Genomic DNA, 24,907 nt, shown 5'->3' with positions numbered 1-24,907 from the left:
AATGAATGAATGAATACATTATGCGTCTCTCCTGGGGTTTCTCAGGTGTTTTTTAAATATGCTTCTTAACATTTTCTTTACCTTTTGATAGGTTGAGAAACTGAAAGCTGAATCTGGAAATCCATCTATTCCGCAGAAGATACGTTTAAAAGAGAAAACAGCTGATGCCAAAAAAATTCAGGATCTAGAGCGACAAGTATGTGTTCAGGGTAAATTTTCATTAAGGTATTTTATATACTGTGCATTTTTGTTTTCTCTCATTTCAGTAGTTCCTACAAAATATAATTGACCTGAAAATTCTGTTTTTATTAATTTATTCTAATATAGAACTGTCCTTTAAATACTTGATACACAATACTTAAAGTGACAGTAATAAAAGTAGTAAACACAATCATTTTATATAGTCTGTGGCTTTCTGCATAAGGAATGTGTAGGCTGTTGTGCCTCACTGGATAGTAGACCTGTGGACGAAAGGTTATTTTGCATTCCAGCTCTATTAGACATCTAGACACAAGCAGCATTTTAAAACTCTGGGTATGGAGTTAGGATTCCTTCTCCTGATGAGAGTTTGGTGAGAAAGGAGTATAGGAAAGGAGATCCTTGAGTTGAGAACATGTTAGAAGTGCTTGGGAAGTGTTGCAGAATGCCCTGGAAATAGAACATTTAGCCTTCCAAAAAGCTGGCCTTAATTTTGAGTTCTCGCTCACTGTCAAGCTTCGAAATATTCATTTCATGGTCTGGGTAGCTGGGAAACCTTTTCAAAAATCATATAGTGATGCTTGCTGATTAGGATGAAGATGTTTTTTCATTGAAGTAGTTATTTTGTAGGGTGGAATATTAACTTTCTCCTTGTTTTTAAAATTCTGTAATTAACATTTGTATTCATAACTCAGTATTAAAACAAAATAAGAATTTCCAGCCCTGTTCATAAGGGAGCATGAATCTGTAGTCAAGTCATGACACTTCAGTGTATGGCCATTATTCCATCACAAACCCAAAACTGTGAGGTCATCACTGGGCTGACTATTATCCCAGTTTTATGAGAGAAGGAAAACTAAGCAAAAAATTAACTTTGTTACTTTTACAGGACCTGTTCTTATTAAAAGGTATGATTTTTAGTTGGGCTCAGTAGCCAGGAAAGGAATAGGACAGAAGTGTCTTGAAGAGCTACAAATATTCTGAAATAACTATAGTCCGGGATTGCTTGGCTATTTTTCAGTGCTTAAGATTTAAATTAGCTAATGTAGATGAAGCCATCTGGAACTGTGAGAGAAAAAAGACCAAAGAAACTTCTTCTCCACCTGATGACTTTAAGAGAAATAATGTAGAACTGAATGTATCAGAGTAAAAAACAGAAGCATGCTTAAAAGCAAAATTAAGACTTGAAATGATGATCCATATTGACTAGAAATATAGCACTTTATGCAGTTACCTTTCTCTTTTATTAAAGGTTTCATTAAAAGTTTATTGGTTTACCATTTTAAACTATATCTTTCTAAAATATTGCTCATTAATAGTATTTTGTATAGTTTGCTGCATGTACATTTCAGATCTTATTCTGTTCCCATGAACATTTATATCCTGATGATTTTAAACCTTAACGTATATTTTAAAATCGAGGTATATCACAGTATATTCAGAATCATTTTGGAACCATGTTCTGAAATAGATTAATTATAGAATAATTAATAATAATGATCTCCTTTTCTAAATAATACATAAGTAAAAATGGGACTAATTAATTAGATGCATGTTATAATGAAAATTTCAGATTATGTGCTGTTTTTTACTCATGCTTTTATTTAGTGGAATATTCCATAGTTTAATTTCCATTGAGAATATTTAAAAAAGCATTTACTTTGTATGAGAGCCACACTGGTATTAGTGACCAAAGAATAATATTAAAAAGCAAAATTAAAGAAAATATAAATAAAATTGAATTTTCCCCAAAAAATGTAATAAACATTTAAGAAATCAAAATTAGATTAAAACATTTCTTAAAATTTTAAGTGAAAGCATTAATTATAAAGTTATAAACCATTTTTAAAAATCAAGATCTTTTTTCAATATATATGATGTGTTATGTGTATGTATATACTTTTATATGCTTAGATCTACTCCAAATAACTAGATTTTTAATACCAGAGAAAGCAAAGCTTTGAAAATGTTGCAGATGAAATTATCAATATTTGTATCTGGATATATTACAATTTATGGTACATATGTGAATGTGCAAGCTGTCTTCATGAATGGAAATATTTGCTTTTAACTTTGCAAATGATGAGATCCTTGAATACTTACCATGAATAATATTCAATCTATAAACAGGATTTTGAGCACCAGCAACCCATCATGCCTTAGGGAAAGGTAGTTTTTGAGACCAGATCATAATAAAAGCCAATATTAACAAGCCCTTATGGTATGCTGGGCATTCTGCTAAGCACTTTACCAAGATAAATGTCATTTAATCCTCACTTAAATTTAACAGTGCCATGAAATTGGTATTGTTGTCATTCCCACTTTACCTCTCTTGTCCTATTTTATTGTATTGTATGCTCAGAGGGTAGAAAACTGCTCAACAAAGAATTTCATGTTTTATATATGTTTTTCTAAGATACCTTAACCATAATACCTTTAATAAAAACAAGTATACACACATGCACCTATATAATATCAAGCTCCAATTTCTGTGGGCCTTGGCACTGTTCTTTCTTATAGAAAGACCATAAAATATGTTATTGTTTAATAGATCAAATGAAAAGTAGTCTTTTGTGAAGACTTCATTAAATATTATCTAATCCTCCTTGCTTTCTAATTGAAAGAAGTAACTTTAAAATAGATCAAACTTCATTTGGAGGAGGACATCTGTAGGAGGGATGAGGTTGGGTGGAAATTGTTGCAAGTAGGGGCAGGTGCTTAGGAAGCTATGTGTTTATTGCAAAAATTCTGTACATTCATGTGCATATAAGTCATTTTTCAATTAATAGATAGTATAAACATGATCATCCAAGGGAGTCTGTGGAAAAAAAGGAAAGAGCATTGTCCTCAGAAAGATTGGCTATTACTAATATAATAGAAAGTGCCAAGATCTATTTCAAATAAATATAAGAGGATTTCTATAAATTAACCAGTACTGAACTAGTATTATACTATAGCGTTTTAAAATCACATAATCTAGTGATATAAAATTTGAAATTAATCCATTTTTGTGCATTTGATTCAGTCTTAAGATGTGATATAAACATCTCTTTGAAATCTAGCCATGACTGATAGAGCATAATCTAAATTTATACATCAAACTGCTTAATTTTAATATATTTGTGACCTTACATATATGTAAAAATATTTTAAAAGGTTAAGGAAATGGAAGGAATTCTAAAGAGAAGATACCCCAATTCTTTACCTGCTTTAATATTGGCTGCATCAGCAGCTGGTGATACAGTGGATAGAAATACAGTGGACTTTATGGAAAAAAGGATAAAAAAACTAGAGGCTGATTTGGAGGGCAGAGATGAAGAAGCAAAGAAAAGCCTTCGGACCATGGAACAACAGTTCCAGAAAATGAAGGTAAGAGCCAGCTAGACCCTCAAGGTCTCAGTACGATGGGGGCTGGGCACTTCTCAGGTCTCATTTTTACAAATTACTAAACATCCTTCCCTATAAAACCTTTGCCATGAGTGTCAGCAGATGCAAAAGAAACCTAGACCCATCCTATCTTTTTTGTTTCAAGCATGGAAAATCAAGCACATGGCCCCCTCTCAGTGATAGTAGAATTAGTGGAAATTAAGTCATGAAAAGGCAGAGTAAAACACCTCTGATGTATATTCAATAAAAAATTGTTTTTTAGTTACCATGGTTGAAAATACTTTTTTGAAATTTCCCTAGATAAGGGAGAAGGGAGTAAGACAGAATATGTCTTGGGGGTAGAGTAGGCTGTTGAAAATTTTTTTCTGAGTTTTCTGATCCTTCATGAGGAAAGAATTTGAAAATACAAATGCTAGGATGACCAAGTATAAAAGAAGATGTGGTATTTCATTTACTTTTAAAAATTTGTTGAGCACACAGTTTCTGCGGTAATTCACGCTAGATGCTTTCACAGACATTTTAGTTCATCCTGCATCATCCTTCAGTCACTGGTGAGAAATAGATATTGCTATCCTGCTTTACAGACAGGGCAACAGAGATGTTCACAATTGAGCATCTTGCCTGAGGTGCTACTGCTGGTGAGGGATAGAGCAAGGCATCAAATCCTAGGCCAAGCTGCTTCTAGGAAGCAGATCTCATTCTCCACAGATTTCCATCCTGAGAGAAGCAACAGATGATAGGATATTAGATTCCAGAAACAGTAAAAGGTTGAAAACCTGGAAGTACATTGGCCTGCTAGTTAATTTAAGGTCCTGTCAAGGAAGTTGGGTTTATTCCATCCTGTTTTTCAAATCTCTCAGTTCTCTACCTGGTTCTCTTTCTTCTCTCACTCTCCTAACTTCCAAGATGGACTTCTCTTTTAACCACCCAGTTTTTAACCATGCTTACCTTCCTCGCTTTCTGCTCCAGTTCACCCATCTCTTTCTCCACTCCTCCTCTCACACAAATCTGTGTTTCTGAGGAGATGGCCCAGTTGTGAGAGTCGGGCTGTCACAGGTGTGTAGGTGTCTGGTCTTGCGAATTCCCTCAGTGCTACTTGGCAAGCCTATTGCTGTGGCTAATCAATTTCTTCTTCTATTCCCCTAAACGTTCACTCCAGACCTCCTTCCATCAAGTTCATCTGACCCCACACTACTTTTAATAGACTGCCTCTTATCCAAAGGAGACTGCAGTGCAGTGGAAAACACAGGCTTTTAGAGTCAGACCAGCCTTCTGTCCAGGCCCAGTTTCACCGTTATGGCTTCATGACTTTGCACTAGTTACTTCAGCTTGCTGAGTCTCCCTGTCCTCATATGTAAAGGTGATAATAACTGACTTAGTGCCAGTTATACCACTTTTACTCCTAAATTTCTTACAGTTTCCTTTGTCCCTTTTTATCACCATGTCACTCTACAGCCATCATTAATAAAAAATGGCTGGATAACTGTTGTAATCTCCTGACTAGTCTACACATACCCACTTCACCCCATCCATCCTCTAATCAGCTCTTGACAGTAAAGCCAAAATTATATTTCCGTATCCCTCAGTCTTACACACACACACACACACACACACACACACACACACACACCCCTACCTTTATTTATATCCCTCAATAACTTCCTGTTCCTCTTAGGATAAATAGATGGCCTATAATTCCATGTATGGCCAGACCCCACTCGCTGTCCAATGTGTTCTCCCACGATGCTTTCTCTGTCCTGTTATACTAACATGTTTCTCCTACTTGCCATGTTTCCTGCAGCCACACATGTTGGCAGACTCTTGCCTCTGGTATGCTCTGCCCACCTCATTCACAGTAAAGGTATTCCTGTCCTTCAGCTCTCAATCCAGGTGTTGCTATCCCAGTGAGACCTTCATGGACTCCCTAGTAGAAAAATTATCTTACAGGCACTCTAGTCCCATGCACTTCTCCATTGCATCCACCACATTTCTGGCCATTTTGATTGGATCATGAGTGATCGCTCTCCCCATCTAGCTTCTGGACTTCATGATGGCTGGAACTGTTCTGCTTTTACTCACCATTGTGTACCATCATTCAGCAAGGTGCCTGACACAGAGCAGATGCTAAAATATTTTACTTAATTATTAATCCCTAATTCATAGGATATTGGAGGATCGAGTGGCAAAGTATATGTAAAGCCCTACTGCCTTGTCTGGAGTGTAGCAAACATTCAATAAATGATTATAATAATTCAACTGGTATTAGCATTCCACTCACCAAATAGAGGCATGAATTCCAACCCCCTACCCTGTTTTTATATATCTAAATCTACCCACCCTGACTTTTCTTTTTGCATTTCCCTACCCCATGCCCCTCCTGTCCCTGCTCACTCTATCACTTCTTCTTTTCATTTCTGGTTCCCAGTACACACCAAACATTAGATTGCCTTTACATGTATTCTTCCTATTTCCAAAATGTCCCTGCTTCCGCTTATCCTCAAATTTACACTCATCTCTCAAGCCCAAACTTAAATGTGCTCCCTCTGTTGCAGTCTTCCCACCTTCTCTCAGGCCTCCAGACACACTGGGGTGCATCATCCCCGTTGCACATATTCATAGGCCCATTATCACAGTTATCATAGGACATTGAAACGTGCCATGTCACTCTCCTGACCAGGCTGTGAACTGTTTGAAGGCTGCACTTCTTTATCTTTAGAATCTGGCACAATGCGTGGCATACAGCAGTAGCTCAATAAATATTCATTGAATGAACAAACACTGTAGTGCCTCTCTCCGCAGAGTAACCTATTTAGGTTATTTTGTTTGTAATACTAAAGCTCCAGTATAACAAATCCAAGCTGATTTACTCCCTATGAGATTCCTAAATTGATACTAGGAAGTTGAAAATGCACTATTTCTTAAAGATTTCAGTGCCCCCAATTGCTTTCCCTATTTCTCCTGAAAGCATACCGTTTGTCAATTTGCATAGAGAAGGTACATAATAATAGGTTCGATTGTGATACTTAAAATAAGTTTTGGGGTGTAGAGAAATGTGTAATTTTTGTTTATAAAGAAACACATTAATTGTGAAATTATACAACATATGGAGAATATATAACATTATGCCCTTTTAAGATTAGGACTTCAGTACATTTGACTGAGGGAATTCAGAGTTGGAAGCATTAGAATATGTAATGAGTGCCTGAATGAAGGAATAGGTAGGACCCAAAAGAACGCAGGGCTTCACTAACAAATGACCTACTTAGCAGTGGTTTTGACATGACACGGATTCTTTTCTTCAGATTCGGTATGAACAGAGACTAGAGGAACAGGAGCAGCTACTTGCCTGCAGATTAAAGGAGGCACCCCAGAACCAGCCTGACAGTGCCCGCAGGGTTGAAGCACTAGAGAAGGAGCTCGACGACATCAAGGAAGCCCATCAGATCACTGTCAGAAAACTTGAAGCTGAAATAGACATTCTTAAACATCAAAATGCCGAATTGGAACTCAAGAAAAATGATAAAGATGATAAAGATTTCCAGTCTATAGAATTCCAGATAGAACAAGCTCATGCTAAAGCTAAGCTGGTGAGACTTAATGAGGAGCTGGCTGCGAAGGGGAGAGAAATACAAGACCTTTCAAAAACTGTGGAGAGGCTTCAGAAGGAGAGAAGGATGATGCTGTCTAATCAGAACTCTAAGGGTAGAGAGGAAGTGACTGCAAAAAGGGTGAAGAAAGATGGCTTGCATTCAGGTAAAGGAAGTGCTAACTCATTCCCTGGGACCCTGGATGGCAAGCTTTACCAACCACATACTTTTACTGATTCCCATGTTTCAGAGGTTTTACAAGAAAACTGCAGATTGAAAAATGAACTGGAGAGATTAATTGTGGAGAGGAATGAGCTAAAGATGAAATCTGAAGCAGCAATGAACCAATTTGAAAATTCCATGAAAAGGTAAAATGTGAATCTGTAATTATATGGGGACATATAAAGATAAAAACATCAAAATTATAAGAAGTATTTCCTCTGGTGGTTTTAGCCTGAACTGAATTCATTACCAAATTTTAAGAAATTGCATTACATTGCTAAGCATAGATCTCTTTCAGAGTAGGATCCTCTACCTGTTGGAAGCCCAGATTCTGATAAACCTGAATCTCCATGTCAACCTGAACCATGTCCTCGGGCTGACAAATCCTGTCTTTCCGCATTTATCTAGGTAGTGTTAATAAGCTGACCCATTGGGCCTTTTTGCAAATGAATGTCATCATTGATGACAGACTGCAGAAAACAGCTATTACTAAAACTAGTTGAACATGTGCGCCTGGGTAGCTCAAGTCAATTGGACGTGTAACTCTTGGTTTCGGCTTCGGTCATAATCTCATGGGTCCAAGCCCTGTGTCAGGTTCCGCACTCAGCAGAAAGTCTGCTTGAATTTCTCTTCCTCTGCACCTGCCCCCCTGCCTCCGCTCATATACTCGCTCTCTCTCTCCCCCCTCTCTAAAATAAATAAGTTGTTAAAAAAAAAAACAAAACTAGTTGACATTCTAAGAGGAAAAGGTCTTCTTTTCCAAAGTAACTCTTCAAATTAATCTAGTGCTCACATCCATTCACGCCTTGAAGAACTTTCGTGCTTATCCCTTTCCTTCTCAAAATCACTAGGTACTGTCTACTGTCTCTTTCTCTGAGCCCTTCTAACATGCTCAGATCTTTTTCACTGTCATCAAACCAAGTCCTAGTCCTCTTTCTGTCAGTACCAGTTTTCCACAAGTTACCTCTTATTTGTACCTCACTTTTTTTTTTAATTAACATATAATGTATTATTTGTTTCTGGGGTACAGGTCTGTGATTCATCAATCTTACACAATTCACAGTGCTCACCATAATACATACCCTCCCCAGTGTCCATCACCCAGCCACTCCATCCCTCCAACCCCCCTCCACGCCAGCAACCCTCAGTTGTTTCCTGAGATTAAGAGTCTCTTATGGTTTGTCACCCTCTCTGGTTTCATCTTGTTTCATTTTTCCCTCCCTTCCCCTATGATCCTCTCTCTTGTTTCTCAAAATCCTCATATTAGTGAGATCATATGATACTTATCTTTCTCTGATTGATTTATTTCGCTAAGCATAATACCCTCTAGTTCCATCCACATCGTTGCAAATGGCAAGATTTCTTTTTTTGATGGCTGCATAATATTCCATTGTGTGTGTGTGTGTGTGTGTGTGTGTATCGTCTTTATCCATTCATCTGTTGATGGACATCTAGGCTCTTTCCATAGTTTGGCTATTGTGGACATTGCTGCGATAAACATTGGGGTGCACGTGCCCCTTCGGATCACTACATTTGTATCTTTGCAGTAAATACCCAGTAGTGCAATTGCTGGGTCGTAGGGTAGCTCTATTTTCAACTTTTGGAGGAACCGCCATACTGTTTTCCAGAGTGGCTGCACCAGCTTATATTCCCACCAACAGTGTAGGAGCTGGCTGCGAAGGGGAGCTCTCCGCATCCCCGCCAACATCTGTCGTTTCCTGACTTGTTAATTTTAGCCATTCTGACTGGTGTGAGGTGGTATCTCATTGAGGTTTTGATTTGGATTTCCCTGATGCCGAGTGATGTGGAGCACTTTTTCATGTGTCTGTTGCCCATTTGGATGTCTTCTTTGCAGAAATGTCTGTTCATGTCTTCTGCCCAATTCTTGATTGGATTAGTTGTTCTTTGGGTGTTGAGTTTGAGAAGTTCTTTATAGATTTTGGTGACTAGCCCTTTATCTGATGTGTCATTTGCAAATATCTTCTCCCATTCTGTCGGTTGTCTTTTGGTTTTGTTGACTGTGTCCTTTGTTGTGCAGAAGCTTTTTATCTTGATGAAGTCCCAATAGTTCATTTTTGCCCTTGCTTCCCTTGCCTTTGGCGATGTTTCTAGGAAGAAGTTGCTGCGGCTGAGGTCGAAGAGGTTGCTGCCTGTGTTCTCCTCAAGGATTTTGATGGATTCCTGCCTCACATTTAGGTCTTTCGTCCATTTTAAGTCTATTTTTGTGTGTGGTGTAAGGAAATGGTCCAGTTTCATTCTTCTGCATTTGGCTGTCCAGTTTTCCCAACACCATTTGTTGAAGAGACTGTCTTTTTTCCATTGGACATTCCTTCCTGCTTTGTCGAAGATTAGTTGACCATAGAGTTGGCACCTCACTTCCTCTTAACCAGGACTCTCGTCCTCACCACTCTTTGAAATGTCATCTCTCAGTAGTGACCTTTCCTGGTCCAGTGATGTTGTCTCTATTCTCATTTCCTTGACATTATTGACTTTCCTGAAATATGGGTTTCCTCCCATAACCTCCATGACTGACACCTCTGACTAACACTCCTCTTCCGGGTCTTTTAACTAACTCTGACTCCTCTTCATTCTCCTTCCTCAAAAATCAGGCTTCTGCCATGGTTCATTTTCAGCTGTTTATTGTCTGTTCTTTCTCTGTTGCTAAATTCATCCATTCTTGTGGCTTCTATGAATCATGACTCCAGTTTACTTTTCAAGGCTTGTTTTCTTCCCTAAGCACAGATGTTAAATCTACCATTTTCTGGATTGTTTCTCTTGGAATCAGTAGTATCTCAAATTTTACTCCATTTTTACCTGTAAACTAGCTCCTCCTCACAACTTTTCTATCTCTGTCTATGACCATATTTTACAGTTGCCAAGTCCAGCTACCCTCCTTTATTTCTTGGGCTCACAGTTTATGGGGTGCTTCCTTACAAATATGTCTCCTTTTGCTTTCTACCTTCCTGTAGAAAGCAGCCTTACCTGGTTTACTAGACAGCTTCCCCACCCTAATCTCCCTGATTTTAGTTTCTGTCTCCCCCAATCATTTTGCTTAAAAACGATTAATATTCTTTAAATATTCCTGTATCTGAGTTACACTGCCCTCCACTGACTCCTTGCTTCCTGAAGTATCAAGACTAAATTACTCTACGTGGCTTTCCAAGTGCCATCACCATTATAGGACCTCTCTGTGGCCTGACTTACTGAATGTCTTTGCTGCCTTTTGCTCATCCATGTTTCAAGTACTGCCTCTTCCACAAAATATTTCCTAGAGCCTCCCAGGAAATTTCCTGCTCCTGGCTCCTCTATAATTTATGTACCAAGTACCAATATTAAGTACCAAGAAAGCACTAGTCATACACTGCCTTGTAACTCCTTAAGAACTGATGTAAGATTATACTTCTTTTGCAACCTGGCATAGGAGCAGAGTGAGCATAGCAATATGCACCTAGACAAATATGTATCGATTGATTGGCAGCTATGTCTGATTGAGTCATCCTGGTAACCATAAGTGCTTCCAAACTGAAACCTTGTTTCTTGAGTCCTGAATGTGATGCTAGTAATGAAGGTGTTTGGAAATAATCACATTCTTTTCTGGAAATAATTTAAAATTGAAATTTTTCCTATAAATTTTTCTATCCATAATTTCGTATTGTTAATCTGTTTTTCAAACAGCCTCTGGGCCTGAGAAGTGAGGTGTAACCTTTCCCAATCCCAGATTTAGGCTGTTTCGGGTTTTTTTGTTCATTTGTTTTTTACTTTAGTTCAGTTATATCATAAGTGCTTTAGATTTTTATGCTTTTCCAAGGACCCTAATCACACCATTTCCATGAGGAAATATTCATATAGTCAAATAAGCCACTAATAAATTCGTTTATAGTTTGGGAATTGCCATATTAATATGTATCAACAGTGATTTATTCAGTATCTGCTTTGAGTAAAATCCTGTCAATTTTTAATAACTTTTCCAATAAGAGAAAATGGCTTATCTGTAAGAAATGTCTCAAGTGTTTATCAGAACTTTGTCACTTATTAAACTGCCTCTGAATGCATAAATTTTGTCACAGAGACAAATCAGTAGTATCTCACGCTTAACAATCCAAACAAATTAGGTGCAGGGTTACACTGGGTCCTAAAGAATTACTGTAAAGATTATTTTATTTTTATGATATGGCAGCTAGGTCTGGAGTCATATCCATGGACCAAAAACCAGTGAATGTTGCCTAGAGACAAAGCTTTGGAGATTCTAAAAGGAGCTGTGATTATCAAAATAAGAATCTGGGCAAAAACGTGAGTTTATCTTAAAAGATAAAATGTGAGGCCCTTGCTTTAAGTCCAGACAGAACATTTAGAACCTTTGATTCTAACAGAAAGTACAGCCCCAGGCTGGGGGTTGAGTGAAAGGCCCAGACTTTGAGCTCGGACTCTGCTGGGCTTGAACCCCCAGGTCTGCAATTTACTAATGAACTCTAGAGACATTCACTCTTTCCTAAACTCAAGTTTGCCCTTAAAAAATTCAGTAAATAATAGCTCATGGCATGGTTGTAAGATCTCACAGGCGATCATGTATAAAGCACCTGACAGAGTGCAGTAAGTATTGGTGCTCTCTCTCCCTTTGTTTCTTTAATTTCCAGACTTCTTACATTATTTTTGTGCTAATTCTGAATTGAAGAGCAGTTTTTATGTGTGATTTTCTTTGATTTGCTCTGCAGGGTCAAGGAAGATACGGCAGCACACATTGCATCTCTCAAAGCATCTCATCAGAGGGAAGTAGAGAAACTCCTTTGTCAAAATGCAGTAGAAAATTCTTCTTCCAAAGTAGCTGAACTAAATCGTAAAATAGCAACACAAGAGGTAGATGACTTTAACACACTTTCTTTGGCTTTAAAATTATTTTTTTCAGGACTGTTAACATTATTTAGAAATGCTTCAACTTCACTTTTTGATAGAAATGAGAAATTATTGACTTGATTTTTTTTTTATAGGAGAGGATGCCATTATCATGCATTTAACTGTTCTACTTTAAGATTATTCTAAATAAGGGGTTTCACAGTTTTGTCCCAATATTTCTCAGATAGTTCTTCTAAGGCAGTTGTAAGGGATGGTACAATCACATTATGTGATTGAGACCTGAGTACTTGAACTTGAATGTTGAACCATCTCCCTCCACCCAAGTGCCAGCTGACAAGTAATTATCCTAGTCGTTCTTCTTGCCCAATTACCTTTCATTCATTAAACAATGATTCGAGGTCTATAGACAATCAGGCACTGGGGATAAAATAATCAACAGAGAGATACACACAGCTGTAGCCATTACGAAGCATAGTCTTCTTAGAATTACGACAGAGTATGGTGAAAGTTCATCTGCATTTCTTCAAAAAAGTGTATCTTCCTTCTTGGTTAGTATGTACATCAACATGGAATATCATGAATATCTACTATGTGGCCCATCTTCTGTGGTGTTAGAAAACTGAAAAAACAGCATTGAGATAGAATTTGTATCTGTATCCCCCCTCCAAAAAAAAAAAGCAAGCAAATATGGCAAAAATGTTAGCAATTGAAAAATCAAATTGAAGAATAGATAAATGTCCATTGTGCTCTTTTTTCTAGGTTTTAATTCTAAAAAACAAGCTGAGGGGGAAAACCAGGAAATGATCTTACCCCCACCTCTCCCATCAGTAATTATTTAATAGCATCTTGATTAAAAACAAATCACTCAGGGGTGCCCAGGTGGCTCAGTTGGTTAAGCATCCAACTCCTGATCTCAGCTCAGGTCTTGATCTCGGGGTCGTGATTTCGGGCCTTGCCCAGCATGGAGCCCACTTAAACTTCCCCAGTTGAGCGATTTTGTTTGTTTTTAGGGCCAGATAGTGGATATTGTGAACTTACTGTACATTATTTCAGCTATAAAAATGCTATTATGGGTTTGTGAGAAGGTGTCCTTATAAGGAGATGTGCGTTCCAAGTATTCAGAGAATTGAAGGCTGAAGGGTAATGAGGTCTATAATTCATGTAGCTCAGAAACCGAGAATTCTATTTTAATATTTCAATGAGAAAAATTTAGAGTGCTTTTCAAAGGTAATCATCATAGAGCAGATGCAGATAACTTCCCTGGCTCCCCCCCCCCGCCCCCCGCCATGGGAGCAGGGTGTCAGTGGGCAGTGTAAACAGGATAGCAAGTCAGTATGGAGTTGGGAGAGGTGGATAAAGTAGTGTCAGGGCACCACACATGGTGTCCTTAATGTTACTTTCCCAGAGTTCTCAATGTTAAATTGTAAATTATGAGTTAAGTGGACGTCAGCATGGTCTGATGATAGAAACAGTAAAAGTAAAGCACTGGAGGTAAGCGATGCACATTTTTCCCAAGTTTTCAGTTTCTTGATGAAAGTATTTATGTATTTCAGTTGGCCAAAAATGTGTGACATTTATTTCATGCTAACACTAGGCTTGTGCTGTCTTTATTTTGTCAGTAGCTCTTTAATAAAAACTATTATCCTACTTAGTCACAAAGTAATACAGACAGTATTGGCTACTTTCTTCAAAATGCTTGGACTTTATAATAGAGGTTTATTTTAAAAGGTGTTTTTCAGGCCTCCAGAAGAAAAGTACTAGAGATAAAGAAGCCAAGTAGTTATGTAGCCATTAATTTGTAATATGTATGATGCTTTATATTAAATATTGAAACAAAAAAATGTGTATTCAATGAGCTTAATTAATCCAATGAACTTAATTCCTGTGGCAAATTATTTCCACATTAGAATTTGGTAATTTTAAAATATTGGGAATTTTTTTTTATTACAAACAAAAGTCATTAGTTGGTTTTCTTATATTTTTCAAATAATGTTTGAGGAAGAGCTTTTTTAACTCAGCACTTCTAACATGATTTCCTAGGTACTTCTAAAACATTTCCAAAATCAAGTTAACGAGCTGCAGGGTAAACAGGAGTCTCTTGTAGTTTCTCAGGTTCGAGAAGAAATCCTACAGAAGGAGGTAAGAAATAAGAAAAATATTGGACTAACATAAGCTTTTCTTCACCATTTCAATCATATTATTTTTGTATAAATTTTTTTAACAAATGTACAAGTAGAAACAACCTGAAAATATTTATCACATGTCAAAACATTAATAACTTGTTTATGGTAAGTCTGCTTTCCCCAGATGAAACTCTCTCAAGTTTCTTATGTATTTGATGCTTGAGATTTTTCTGGGCAATGAGGAAATAGAGGGGAGGGGTATTTAGTTCTTTTTTTTTTTTTAGGACATAAAATTGGATGGTTAAGGCCACTTCTGCATTAAGTACTAATACTATTTAATTTGGTTAAGAAATAGAGACAGCTGTCATTATAATCATGCTGGATTCCCAGTAACAATATCATAGGAAATAGATCTTTCTGGAAACTCATTTTTATCACTCTAAGATCCTTTTGATTCTAGAAAGTATAAAAAAAAAAACAGATAAACTGTGCATTCTGTTCTTTGAAGCATATACACCATTTATTATTATTCAAGGATTTATTAAACCCTATAAGCAGAACATACAATTGCAATATAAAAAGATTAATCTGAAAACACTCCACAATTAGGTAACTATCAAAAAGTTTTGTTTGAATAATTGAAAGGCTGTAGTTCAGCATGTGTGCATTCTTTTCAGTGTTTAAGATGTACATAAACATTGTATAAGCAGTAATTTAACAGAACTTCACAGACCTAAAGTAAACTTTTGGGGAAAAGCAATAAAAGGAAGTATGTTCTAGTGTTTGCAAGATAAAGGTCAGTTTTAGTCAAGTTTACAGTGTTCTTAGTTTAAGAATAGCTAAACTATTTATTTTGAAAACAGAAAAGCTGCAACACATGATTTTCAAACCTATTTACTGGAAAACTAAGTAAAACACTCCATCTCTTGAATAAAATAACGACAATCTGCCTTTTTAATTTGCAGTACATTTATAATAGTTGTTTGAACAGGGCTTATTTATTCCCATTACTGATAACCTTTTGAGGGCCCTCGAGGGGATTTTTCTCTCAGGCTGGTGGGAATAGTTCATTTCCCAGCCCTGCAGGAGTTCCCAGAATTATTCAGGCTACCAGTTCCACTGGCTTCGGAACTGCCTCAGGGCAGCCAGCTAGGCAGTCTTAGAGTTCATCTTGTATGTTTTCCATCCCTCATGAATCACTGTCCTGCAGTGCTGTTAGCTAGGGTTTGAAAACGGTTGTTTCACATGTCGTTTGGTTTTTCGGTTAAGAAAGGAGGGTAAATCCCAGTCTCTTTCTGACCACAAGAAAAAGCACAATACATTTTTTTATTATGTTAATCACCATACATTACATCATTAGTTTTTGATGTAGTGTTCCATGATTCATTGTTTGCATGTAACACCCAGTGCTCCATTCGATACATGCCCTCTTTAATACCCATCACCAGGCTAACCCATCCCCCCATCCCTCTCTAGAACCCTCAGTTTGTTTTTCAGAGTCCATAGTATCTCATGGTTCGTCTCCCCCTCCGATTTTCCCCCCTTCATTCTTACCCTCCTTTTTTTATTTTAACATATAATCTATTATTTGCTTCAGAGGTACAGATCTGTGATTCAACAGTCTTGCACAATTCACAGCGCTCACCATAGCACATACCCTCCCCAATGTCTATCACCCAGCCACCCCAACCCTCCCACCCCCCCCACCACTCCAGCAACCCTCAGTTTGTTTCCTGAGATTAAGAATTCCTCATATCAGTGAGGTCATATGATACGTCTTTCTCCGATTGACTTATTTCGCTCAGCATAATACCCTCCAGTTCCATCCACGTTGTTGCAAATGGCAAGGTTTCATTCCTTTTGATGGCTGCATAATATTCCATTGTATATATGTATACCACATCTTCTTTATCCATTTAACAGTAGCAAATTGTTTTGTTTTTTGACTGCTTGTTGTTATTCTAGCTCTATAGAAAAAAGTGATTTAAAATTTTCCAGCATAGTTCAAGACATTGAGAAGTGAACTATCTCCCACTACTGTGTTAATCGTGAAAACCTGAAAAGATTTTTCTAATTTCTGCATTTTGTTCCATGCCTATGTTACCTAAAGTGTTGTTAAACCACATCTCTTTTAAAATCATATCTGCTGCCAATAGGCTAAAAACATTACCAAGCGTCTGGTGTATATTCATTCAGTTGATGCCATCTCAGCCATGTATTCCTCAAATTTTTTTGAATATTAAAATGAGAAAGGTAATCTTTCATGTTTTAGCATTCATCATAGATTTCTGGTCTTATTTTTCCCCTCACTGTTGACTCCAACCATCTATTTATTTCCTTGCCCCCTGAAGTTGAAGACTTGAATCTTAACTCCTTAAATTTAGACAACTGAGGGGATTGCTGCTATTATTGTTTCCATGTTCTGCAGGTAATATATGCATTTTATTGGTCATAGTTTCTTTTTCATCAATAGGTTTTGTTTTATCTGTATAGTCTATACAAATTTTAGAAACCATTCAAGAGTGACCTCTAACATGGAAACCCAAGGACTATTACAGTGACTCCTAAAAATTATCAAAATTCTTGTAATTTGTGTCAAATATGCTACAGGTAGCTGCTTTTATGTTACAAATGTTATGATAAGATCTGGGCTTAAGTTGTTAAATATGTCAGTGAGCCTTATGGTGGCAAGTCATGTAAACATTTAGAGTGATACAGTGACCGTAGGCCACACTTGGTACTCTGGCTGCAGACCAGGAAACACAAGGCAACAGCAGGCATGAGTAGGTCCCACAGCAGTCCACACAGCTGTCCCAGGGACAGCCCACGTGCAAGGGAATAAGACTCACATCTGGCAGTTGGAGGAACCACCCAGGCTTAGACTCCCCCCACTCCACAAGAACCAGCGTCTCTTATAATAACTCATGCACAGTGGACCCCACAAGGACATGCCCAGTGCAAGAGTCACTGCACTCAGGAGAGCCCAAACTTGCCCCTACCTGTCCCACCAGGTATTTCAGTTCATACCAAGTCCTCCAAGCCCAGGTGATTTTCCACCAGTCGGGGCGTTACCACAAGCAGTGTACATATTTGACATCTACCTTTATCAAGGGAACAAAGCTAGAATGTGAATTGAACCCAAGGCCAGTTTCTATGTAGAATGAAGAATTACATTTACCCTTTACCCACAGCCATTTGCTAGTGTTTGTAACTCTCTCAGTCTCGGGGTGGGGGGGTTTAGCTATTTTTTTTTTTTTTTTAAAGATTTTATTGATTTATTTGACAGAGAGAGACACAGCAAGAGAGGGAACACAAGCAGGGGGAGTGGGAGAGGGAGAAGGAGAAGCAGGCTTCCCGCCGAGCAGGGAGCCCGATGCGGGGCTCGATCCCAGGACCCTGGGATCATGACCTGAGCCGAAGGCAGACGCTTAACCGACTGAGCCACCCAGGTGCCCCTTTTTTAGCTATTAAATGGAATAAAATCTACTTCCTAGCATTTAAAAAGTGTTTAGGTGTCAGGCACTGTCAATAGGCTTTTTGGGATATAGAAATGAGTAGAACACCTAAAGGTGTCACCCTCAAAGAGCTTGCATTCTAGTGAGTGGGACAGAAAAATAAACCGATCCATATAGACTGTAAGGTCCCCCAGCTAACTTTCTTTGCATCAGAACTGAGCCACATGCCCACCTCCAAACCAGGCATTGCCAGCGGACAGTGGACAGCAGTAACGGGCTTAAATCGGTCAGTATCTCTTTCCGTGCTAGACCATATTAGAATCTAGACTCCCTGGATTAAGTGTTGACAACCGCTAGCATTCATCCCAGCAGTGTGGCCAGGAAAATGCATCGTGCCAGTAAGTTGCAGAGTATGAAGGCACACGAGATGGTTGAAAGCACACGGACTCAAGCCGGTCATGCTCATTTAAAGGAGTAAAAATAGCGTAATTTTATGGTCCAGTTTGAATTGAAATTTGTAGTTGTAAGATTCTGTACTCACCAGAGTATAAGAGGACAGAGTATATAGGTCTTCTCTGGAAAGAGGTCTGTGGGATATGCATGGATCATCTGAATTCCCTTACCTGAGCCTCCTGCTGCTATTGGTCAGTGATGTCTGTCTCCTTTACCTTTAGTAACATGATCTGGGAGAATCACTCTTTCACTTTAGTAAAACAATAAACTAGTAAGACAATTAGAATTTTATTCATTAAGGAATATATGCTTTTTTTTATTGATGTTATTCACTTCTATCCTGGTTGAGTATGGATTTTTATAAATAATATTTATTTAACATTTATTTTAATATAAATATTATATATTTAAGAATATATTTTTATACTGATTAATATATATTAGAAGGTATAAAAACGCCCATGATCCCATTACCCAGAGCATATTTTGCTATATATTCTTCCAGATTTCATTTATTCATATACAGATATAAATACTGAGGGTGTGTGTTCATGCATGCACACATATAAAATACATGTTTGTGTATGTGTGTATGCATATATGATTTTTAAAGGATGTTTTTTACCTAACAGTATATATATATTCTCATGTCAGTATATACTTTTTCTCATTTTTTTCCAATTTTATTGAGATATAATTGACATACACTACTATATAAGTTTAAGGTATACAGCATAAAGATTTAACTTACATATATCATGAAATGGTTACTACAGTAAGCTTAGTTATCCATAAAGAAAAAGATTTTTCTTACCTTATGATGAGAACTCTTAGGATTTACTCTTAAAAACTCATATATACCATGCAGCAGTGTTAACTATGGTCCTCATGCTGTACATTGAATCCCTAGTATAGTTATAACTGGAAGTTTGTTCCTTTTTGATCACTTCATACAATTCCCCTTTTTCCCACCCTTTCCTCTCCACCTCTGCTAACCACAAATCTCATCTATAGGAGTTTGGGGGTTTTTTTTGTTTTGTTTTGTTTTTTTAAGATTCCACATATAAGTGAGATCATATGATATCTGTCTTTCTCTGACTTATTTCACCTAGTATAATACTGTCAGGGTTCAACCATGTTATCACAATGGCATGATTTCCTCCTTTTTTGTGGCTGAATATATATCACATCTTTATCCATTCACCCATCAGTGGACACTCGGGTTCCTTCCATGTCTTGGCTATTATAAACAATGCTGCTATGAGCATGGGGGTGCAAATATCTTTTCAACATAGCTGTCTTCAGGTAAATACCCAGATGTGGAATCACTGGATCATATGGCCATTCAGTTTTTAATTTTTTAGGAGCCCCCCATACTCATTCTCATAGTGGCTGTACCAGTTTACAACCCCAGCAACAACATACATGGGTTCCCTTTTCTCCACATCCTGACCAGCATTTGCTTTCTTTTTGATGCTAACCATTCTAACAGGTGTGAGGTGATACTGCAGTTTTGATTTGCATTTCCTTAAAGATTAGTGATGCTGAACATTTTTTCATGTACCTATTGGTTATTTATGTATCTCTGGAAAAATGTCTATTTAGGTCCTTTGCCCATTTTTTAATTGGATTATTTGGGGTTTTTTTGCTATTGAGTTATGTAACTTTTTTATTTATTTGAGAAGGAGACTCCCCACTGAGCAGGGAGCCCAACGCAGGGCTCAACCCGGGACTCCAGGATCATAACCTGAGCTGAGGGCAGACGCTTAACCGACTGAGTCACCCAGGTGCCCCTATAAATTCTTTATATATTTTGTATATTAACCCCTTATCAAATACATAGTGTGCAGATATTTTTTTCCATTCCATAGATTCTTTTCATTTTGTTGATTTTTCTGTACAGAAGCTTTACAATTTAATATAGTCCCAACTTGTTTTTTATTTTGTTGCTTGTGCTTTTGGTGTCATATCCAAAAAATTGTTGCCAAGACCCATGTCAAGGAGCTTTTCTGGTTTTTCTAGAAATTTTCTGGGTTCAGGTCTTACATTTAAGTCTTTAATCCATTTAAGGTTAATTTTTGTGAGTGGTATAAGATAGGGATCTAGTTTCATTCTTTTACATGTGAATATTCAATTTTCCCAACACCATTAATTGAAGAGACTGTCTTTTTTTCCACTGAGTATTTTTGGCTCTCTTGTCAAATATGACTATGTGTCTGTTTTTGTGCCAGTACCATACTCTTTTGATTACTACAGCTTTATAATACAACTTGAAATCAAGAAGTAGGATACATCCCACTCTCTTTCTCAATATTGCACTGACTATTCGGGGTCTTTTGTGGTCCATATAAATTTTAGGATTATTTTCTCTATTACTGTAAAAAATGCTGTGGGAATCTTGATAGCGATTGCATTAAATCTATTGATGGCCTTGGGTAGTATGGACATTTTAACAGTATTAATTCATGCTCGCTTCGGCAGCACATATATTAACAGTATTAATTCTTATAATCCATATGGATTATAAGAATTAATACTTTATTTTGTATCTACTTCAATTTCCATTATCAGTGTCTTGTAGATTTGGGTATAGAAATCTTTCACTGCCTTGTTTATGTTCATTTTTAAGAATTTTATTTATGATGCTTTTTAAATGGTATTTTTTTCAGAGAATTCATTACTAGTGTACAAAAACACTACTGATCTTTAATTTTGTATCCTGCAACTTTACTGAATTCATTGATTAGATCTAACAGTTTTTTTGGTGGAATTTTTATAATTTTCTCTATATAAAATCATGTCACTTGCAAATAGAGACAGTTTTAATTCTTTCCTATTCTGATGCCCTTTCTTTCTTTTTCTTGCCTGATTGCTCTGGCTAGGGCTTCCAGTACTATAATGAATAGGAGTGGTGAGGGTGAGCACCCTTGTCTTGTTCATGGTCTTAGTAAACCTTTCAAGCTTTCACCATTGAATCAGGAATTCAATGTGGGCTTATGATATATTATCATCATTTGAAGTACATTCCTTCCACACCTAATTTAAGAGTTTTTATCATGAACAGATGTTAAATTTTATCAAATGCTTTTTCTGCATCTATTGAGATGGTAATATGATTTTTTTCTTCATTCTTTGTGATCTATTACACTGATTTTCATATGTTGAACCATCTTGCATTCCAGAGAAATTCCACTAGATCATGGTGAAGGATATTGTTAATGTACTGCTGAATTCAAACTGCTAGTATTTTATTGAGAGAATTTCCACTCATTCATCAGAGATAGTGGCCTATAGTTGTCTGATAGGGTCTTAAAAAAAGAAAAAAAAATTTTTCTAAAGATTTTTAAGTAATCTCTGCACCCAATGTGGGGCTCAAACTCACGACCCTGAGGTCAAGAATCGCATGTTCTACTGACTGGGCCAGCCAGGCAACCCTGACAGTCCCTTTATCTGGCTTTGTTATTAGGGTAATGCTGGCCTTATTAAATGAATTTGGAAGTGTTCCCGCCTCTTCTGTATTTTGGAAGAGTTTGAGAAGGATTGGCATTAATTCTTCAAATGTTTGGGAAAAATTCACTTATGAAGTCATCTGGTCCTATTGGGAGATTTTTTACTTATTAGAATTCTCATTCACTTGACTACTTCGTTCACTAGACCAGAACTTCCAGCTGGTGTACAGGAATGGGTTCCCTGTGGATCGTAAGATAGTGATGACTGGAAATGTTGTCTCATTACAAACTCAAAATTTTCAGTCATTAAAAAGTTTATGTGTTGAAGTGATATTTAACCATTATGTGTATGACAGTGCCAATCATCCCAATTAAAGTCTGCAAATTTCTTTGGTCACTGATGATATCATCAGGGATGTCCCACATTTAAATATTTAGATTTATTTAGATTTGCTCCTGATTTAATTTGCTTGTATTTTCACATTTTAGAAACTAATTAGGAATTGTATGGGGTTTAGCGGTGGGGGGTAGGGGTTGTGTTTTGGGTTTTCTTTTAGTGTTATCAGTATTTTTATTAAATACTGAGTGTTCCATGGGAAACATGATTGAATTTGTTCATTTTAGCCATTTTCACTTGCTTATTATTTTGCCTTTTGCTACTAACAATTAGAAAATTATTATAATTATGTGGTATAAAGAAAATACATTTGTTTCACCAAGCCCAATAGAAAGATCTCTCAGATCCCCTCTGTTTTACTAATGGGTACCATGAAAATATTACCATTTTCTCTGTTGACCATAGTAATGAAAAGGAAGGTACCACACTAGACTGTAACCTCCATGAGTATGGACTATGTCTTTCATGTCTGTATCCTCAGGACCTAAGACAACAGCCAGGACAGAAAGAATTCAGTATATTTTCTCAGAAAGAGGTTGAACTCTTCTGTGTGTTGGGTGCTATACTGTGTAGGGTGCTTTAAATGTATTCTATAACCCTAAAAGTAATCAACCTTGTTAAATACATTGATACTTTGTTAGCAAAGCTAAATATACCAAAGACAGTGCCTACCTTCATTTTGAATGCTGTAATCAGCCTGGCGTACATGGGAGGAGGTGATCCAGTCATCTAGAACCTTTTGGATTATGAGGTCATTTCAGAGCTAGGATGAGCCTTTTCTTCCTGAACATAGGGAATGCAAACTATTAATTCTAACAACTCAAGATATTTTTATTAACCAGAAGCCTCTTCTGTAGAGAAATTTTATACAAAGAAAATATAGTAAATATTCTTAAAACTACCTGGTAAAAAATTTATTTTTCTTACCAGTTTTTCATTTATTTCGTATCTCAATTTTAGATTACAAAACTCCTAGAAGAACTAAGAGAAGCCAGAGAAAACCATACACCAGAGATGAAACATTTCATGGGCTTAGAAAAGAAAATTAAACAGATGGAAATGAGACATCAGCAAAGAGAGCAGGAACTTCAACAGGTAAAGTAGTAAATTATATTTACATATTTGTATAGCTCTTCACTTTTAAGTACCTCCAGTTTGCTGTAGGTTGGCCATCCCTAGCCAACACTTCCTAAAGTATTTCATTGTGTATTGATATTAAGAATAAAAATACAGCTTTTAAGAGCATATAAGACTTTATGTATTTGAAATTTAAAGATTGGTCTTATCTCTGGAATAACAGAGAAACAACTTGTATCTTTTTTTTTTTTTTTTTAAGATTTTATTTTAGAGAGAACACAGCAGGGGAAGGAGCAGAGGGAGAGGGAGTGGGAGGAGGGGAAAGAATCTCAAGCAGGTTCCAAGCTGAGCATGGAGCCTGATGCATGGCTTGATCATGACCCTGAGATCACGACCTGAGTCCAAACCAAGAGTTGGATGCTTAACCAACTGAGCCACCCAGGTGCCCCTCATGTTCTTAATCATTGATGGTTGCCTAAAATGTTAGGCGTTTTATCCTGGGAATGAGTCTTTGGAAGCCATATTCCATATTCATTTCATAAATGTTTGTAAGAAGTAGAATTATATTAAAAAGTAATCATTTAAAACATATGCCCAGCACTAGTAATATCACAATTACTCTTCTTAACTACAAACAGATAAATTAATAGAAATTAAAAATGGCAGAAGTAAGGGCATGATGTTTTTAGGCATTAACCTTTCTGCTGATATTTAGCTTTGCTTGAACAGTATATTGGTCTGCTTGAGCTGCCAAACTGAGTTGCTTGGAAAACATAAAATTTTTTTTTACCAGCTGATTCATTCTGGTGAGCATGCTGTTCCTGGCTTGCAGAGGCCTTTCCTTAACACGTGTGCCTTGGGGTGAGGGAGGGCGAAGAGAGAAAGAGCTCGCTGATGTCTTTTCTTATAAGGACACTAATCCAGTCTGATCAGGACCCCATCCTTATGACCTCATTTAACCTTAATTAGTTCCTTACCCCAAATACAGCCATACTGTGAGTTAGGGCTTCTATGTATGAAAGGGGGGTTGTTGGGGACACAGAAAAAATTCAGTCTGTAACAGTGTAAATGTATATATACTTTGAAAACAAAAAATACCACAGAAATGCAAAGGTTTATGGTTGACCTGAGTCCCACAGAGAAACCCTAGCTGTTTAATCATATCAGAATTTTAGCTCTTTATCGTTATAGGAACTACAAAATGTAAAATGGATGACAAAGATTAGTGTGATTGATTCTCATTCTTACATAGGGTGACTGAATGGATAAAAAGAAAGAAAAAAAAAAACCTCTGTATGCTACCTACAAGAGATTCACTTCAGACCTAAAGACATATAGATTGAACATAGAGATGGAAAGAGATATCCCATGCAAATGGAAATCTTTTAAAAAGGTAGCAACACACATCAGTCGTGAGACAAGGGCATTACATAATGATTAAGGGATCAATCTAACAAGAGGATATAACAATGGTAAATATTTATGCAACCAACATAGGAGCACCTAAACATATAAATCAAATATTAACATACATAAAAGGAGAAAGTGACAGTAATATCATATTAGTAGGGGATTTTAACACCCTCTCTTACATTAACGGATAGATCATCTGGACAGAAAATCAATTAAAAAACCAGTGGCTTTGAACAACACATTAGACCAGATATAATTAATGGATATTGGATGTAATATGCTGTATATAACAGCA

General features: G+C 37.0%; 1 protein-coding gene across 5 annotated transcripts in view; it reads left to right on the top strand.

Annotated features, from left to right (window-relative positions):
* CEP162 (centrosomal protein 162) overlaps positions 1 to 24,907 on the top strand; it is a 107,903-nt gene that overhangs the window by 69,895 nt on the left and 13,101 nt on the right. For 3 of the 5 annotated variants that reach the window (XM_034991143.1, XM_034991146.1, XM_034991145.1), the window contains exons 21-26: positions 92 to 196; positions 3,355 to 3,567; positions 6,888 to 7,540; positions 12,107 to 12,248; positions 14,286 to 14,384; positions 23,083 to 23,217. In XM_034991143.1, the coding sequence (XP_034847034.1) occupies positions 92 to 196; positions 3,355 to 3,567; positions 6,888 to 7,540; positions 12,107 to 12,248; positions 14,286 to 14,384; positions 23,083 to 23,217 (1,347 nt within the window). Of the gene's footprint in view, positions 1 to 91; positions 197 to 3,354; positions 3,568 to 6,887; positions 7,541 to 11,571; positions 12,071 to 12,106; positions 12,249 to 14,285; positions 14,385 to 23,082; positions 23,218 to 24,907 lie in introns of those variants that run through there. The other 2 variants (XM_034991147.1, XM_034991148.1) reach the window with 2 other exon arrangements.

The sequence above is a fragment of the Mirounga leonina genome, unplaced genomic scaffold (genome assembly GCF_011800145.1).
Source record: "Mirounga leonina isolate KUSES-001 unplaced genomic scaffold, KU_Mleo_1.0 Mir_53, whole genome shotgun sequence".
In the NCBI taxonomy this organism is placed as follows: domain Eukaryota; kingdom Metazoa; phylum Chordata; class Mammalia; order Carnivora; family Phocidae; genus Mirounga; species Mirounga leonina.
The sequence above is the reverse complement of the archived record's forward strand: the minus strand, read 5'-3'. Positions and strand labels throughout refer to the sequence as shown.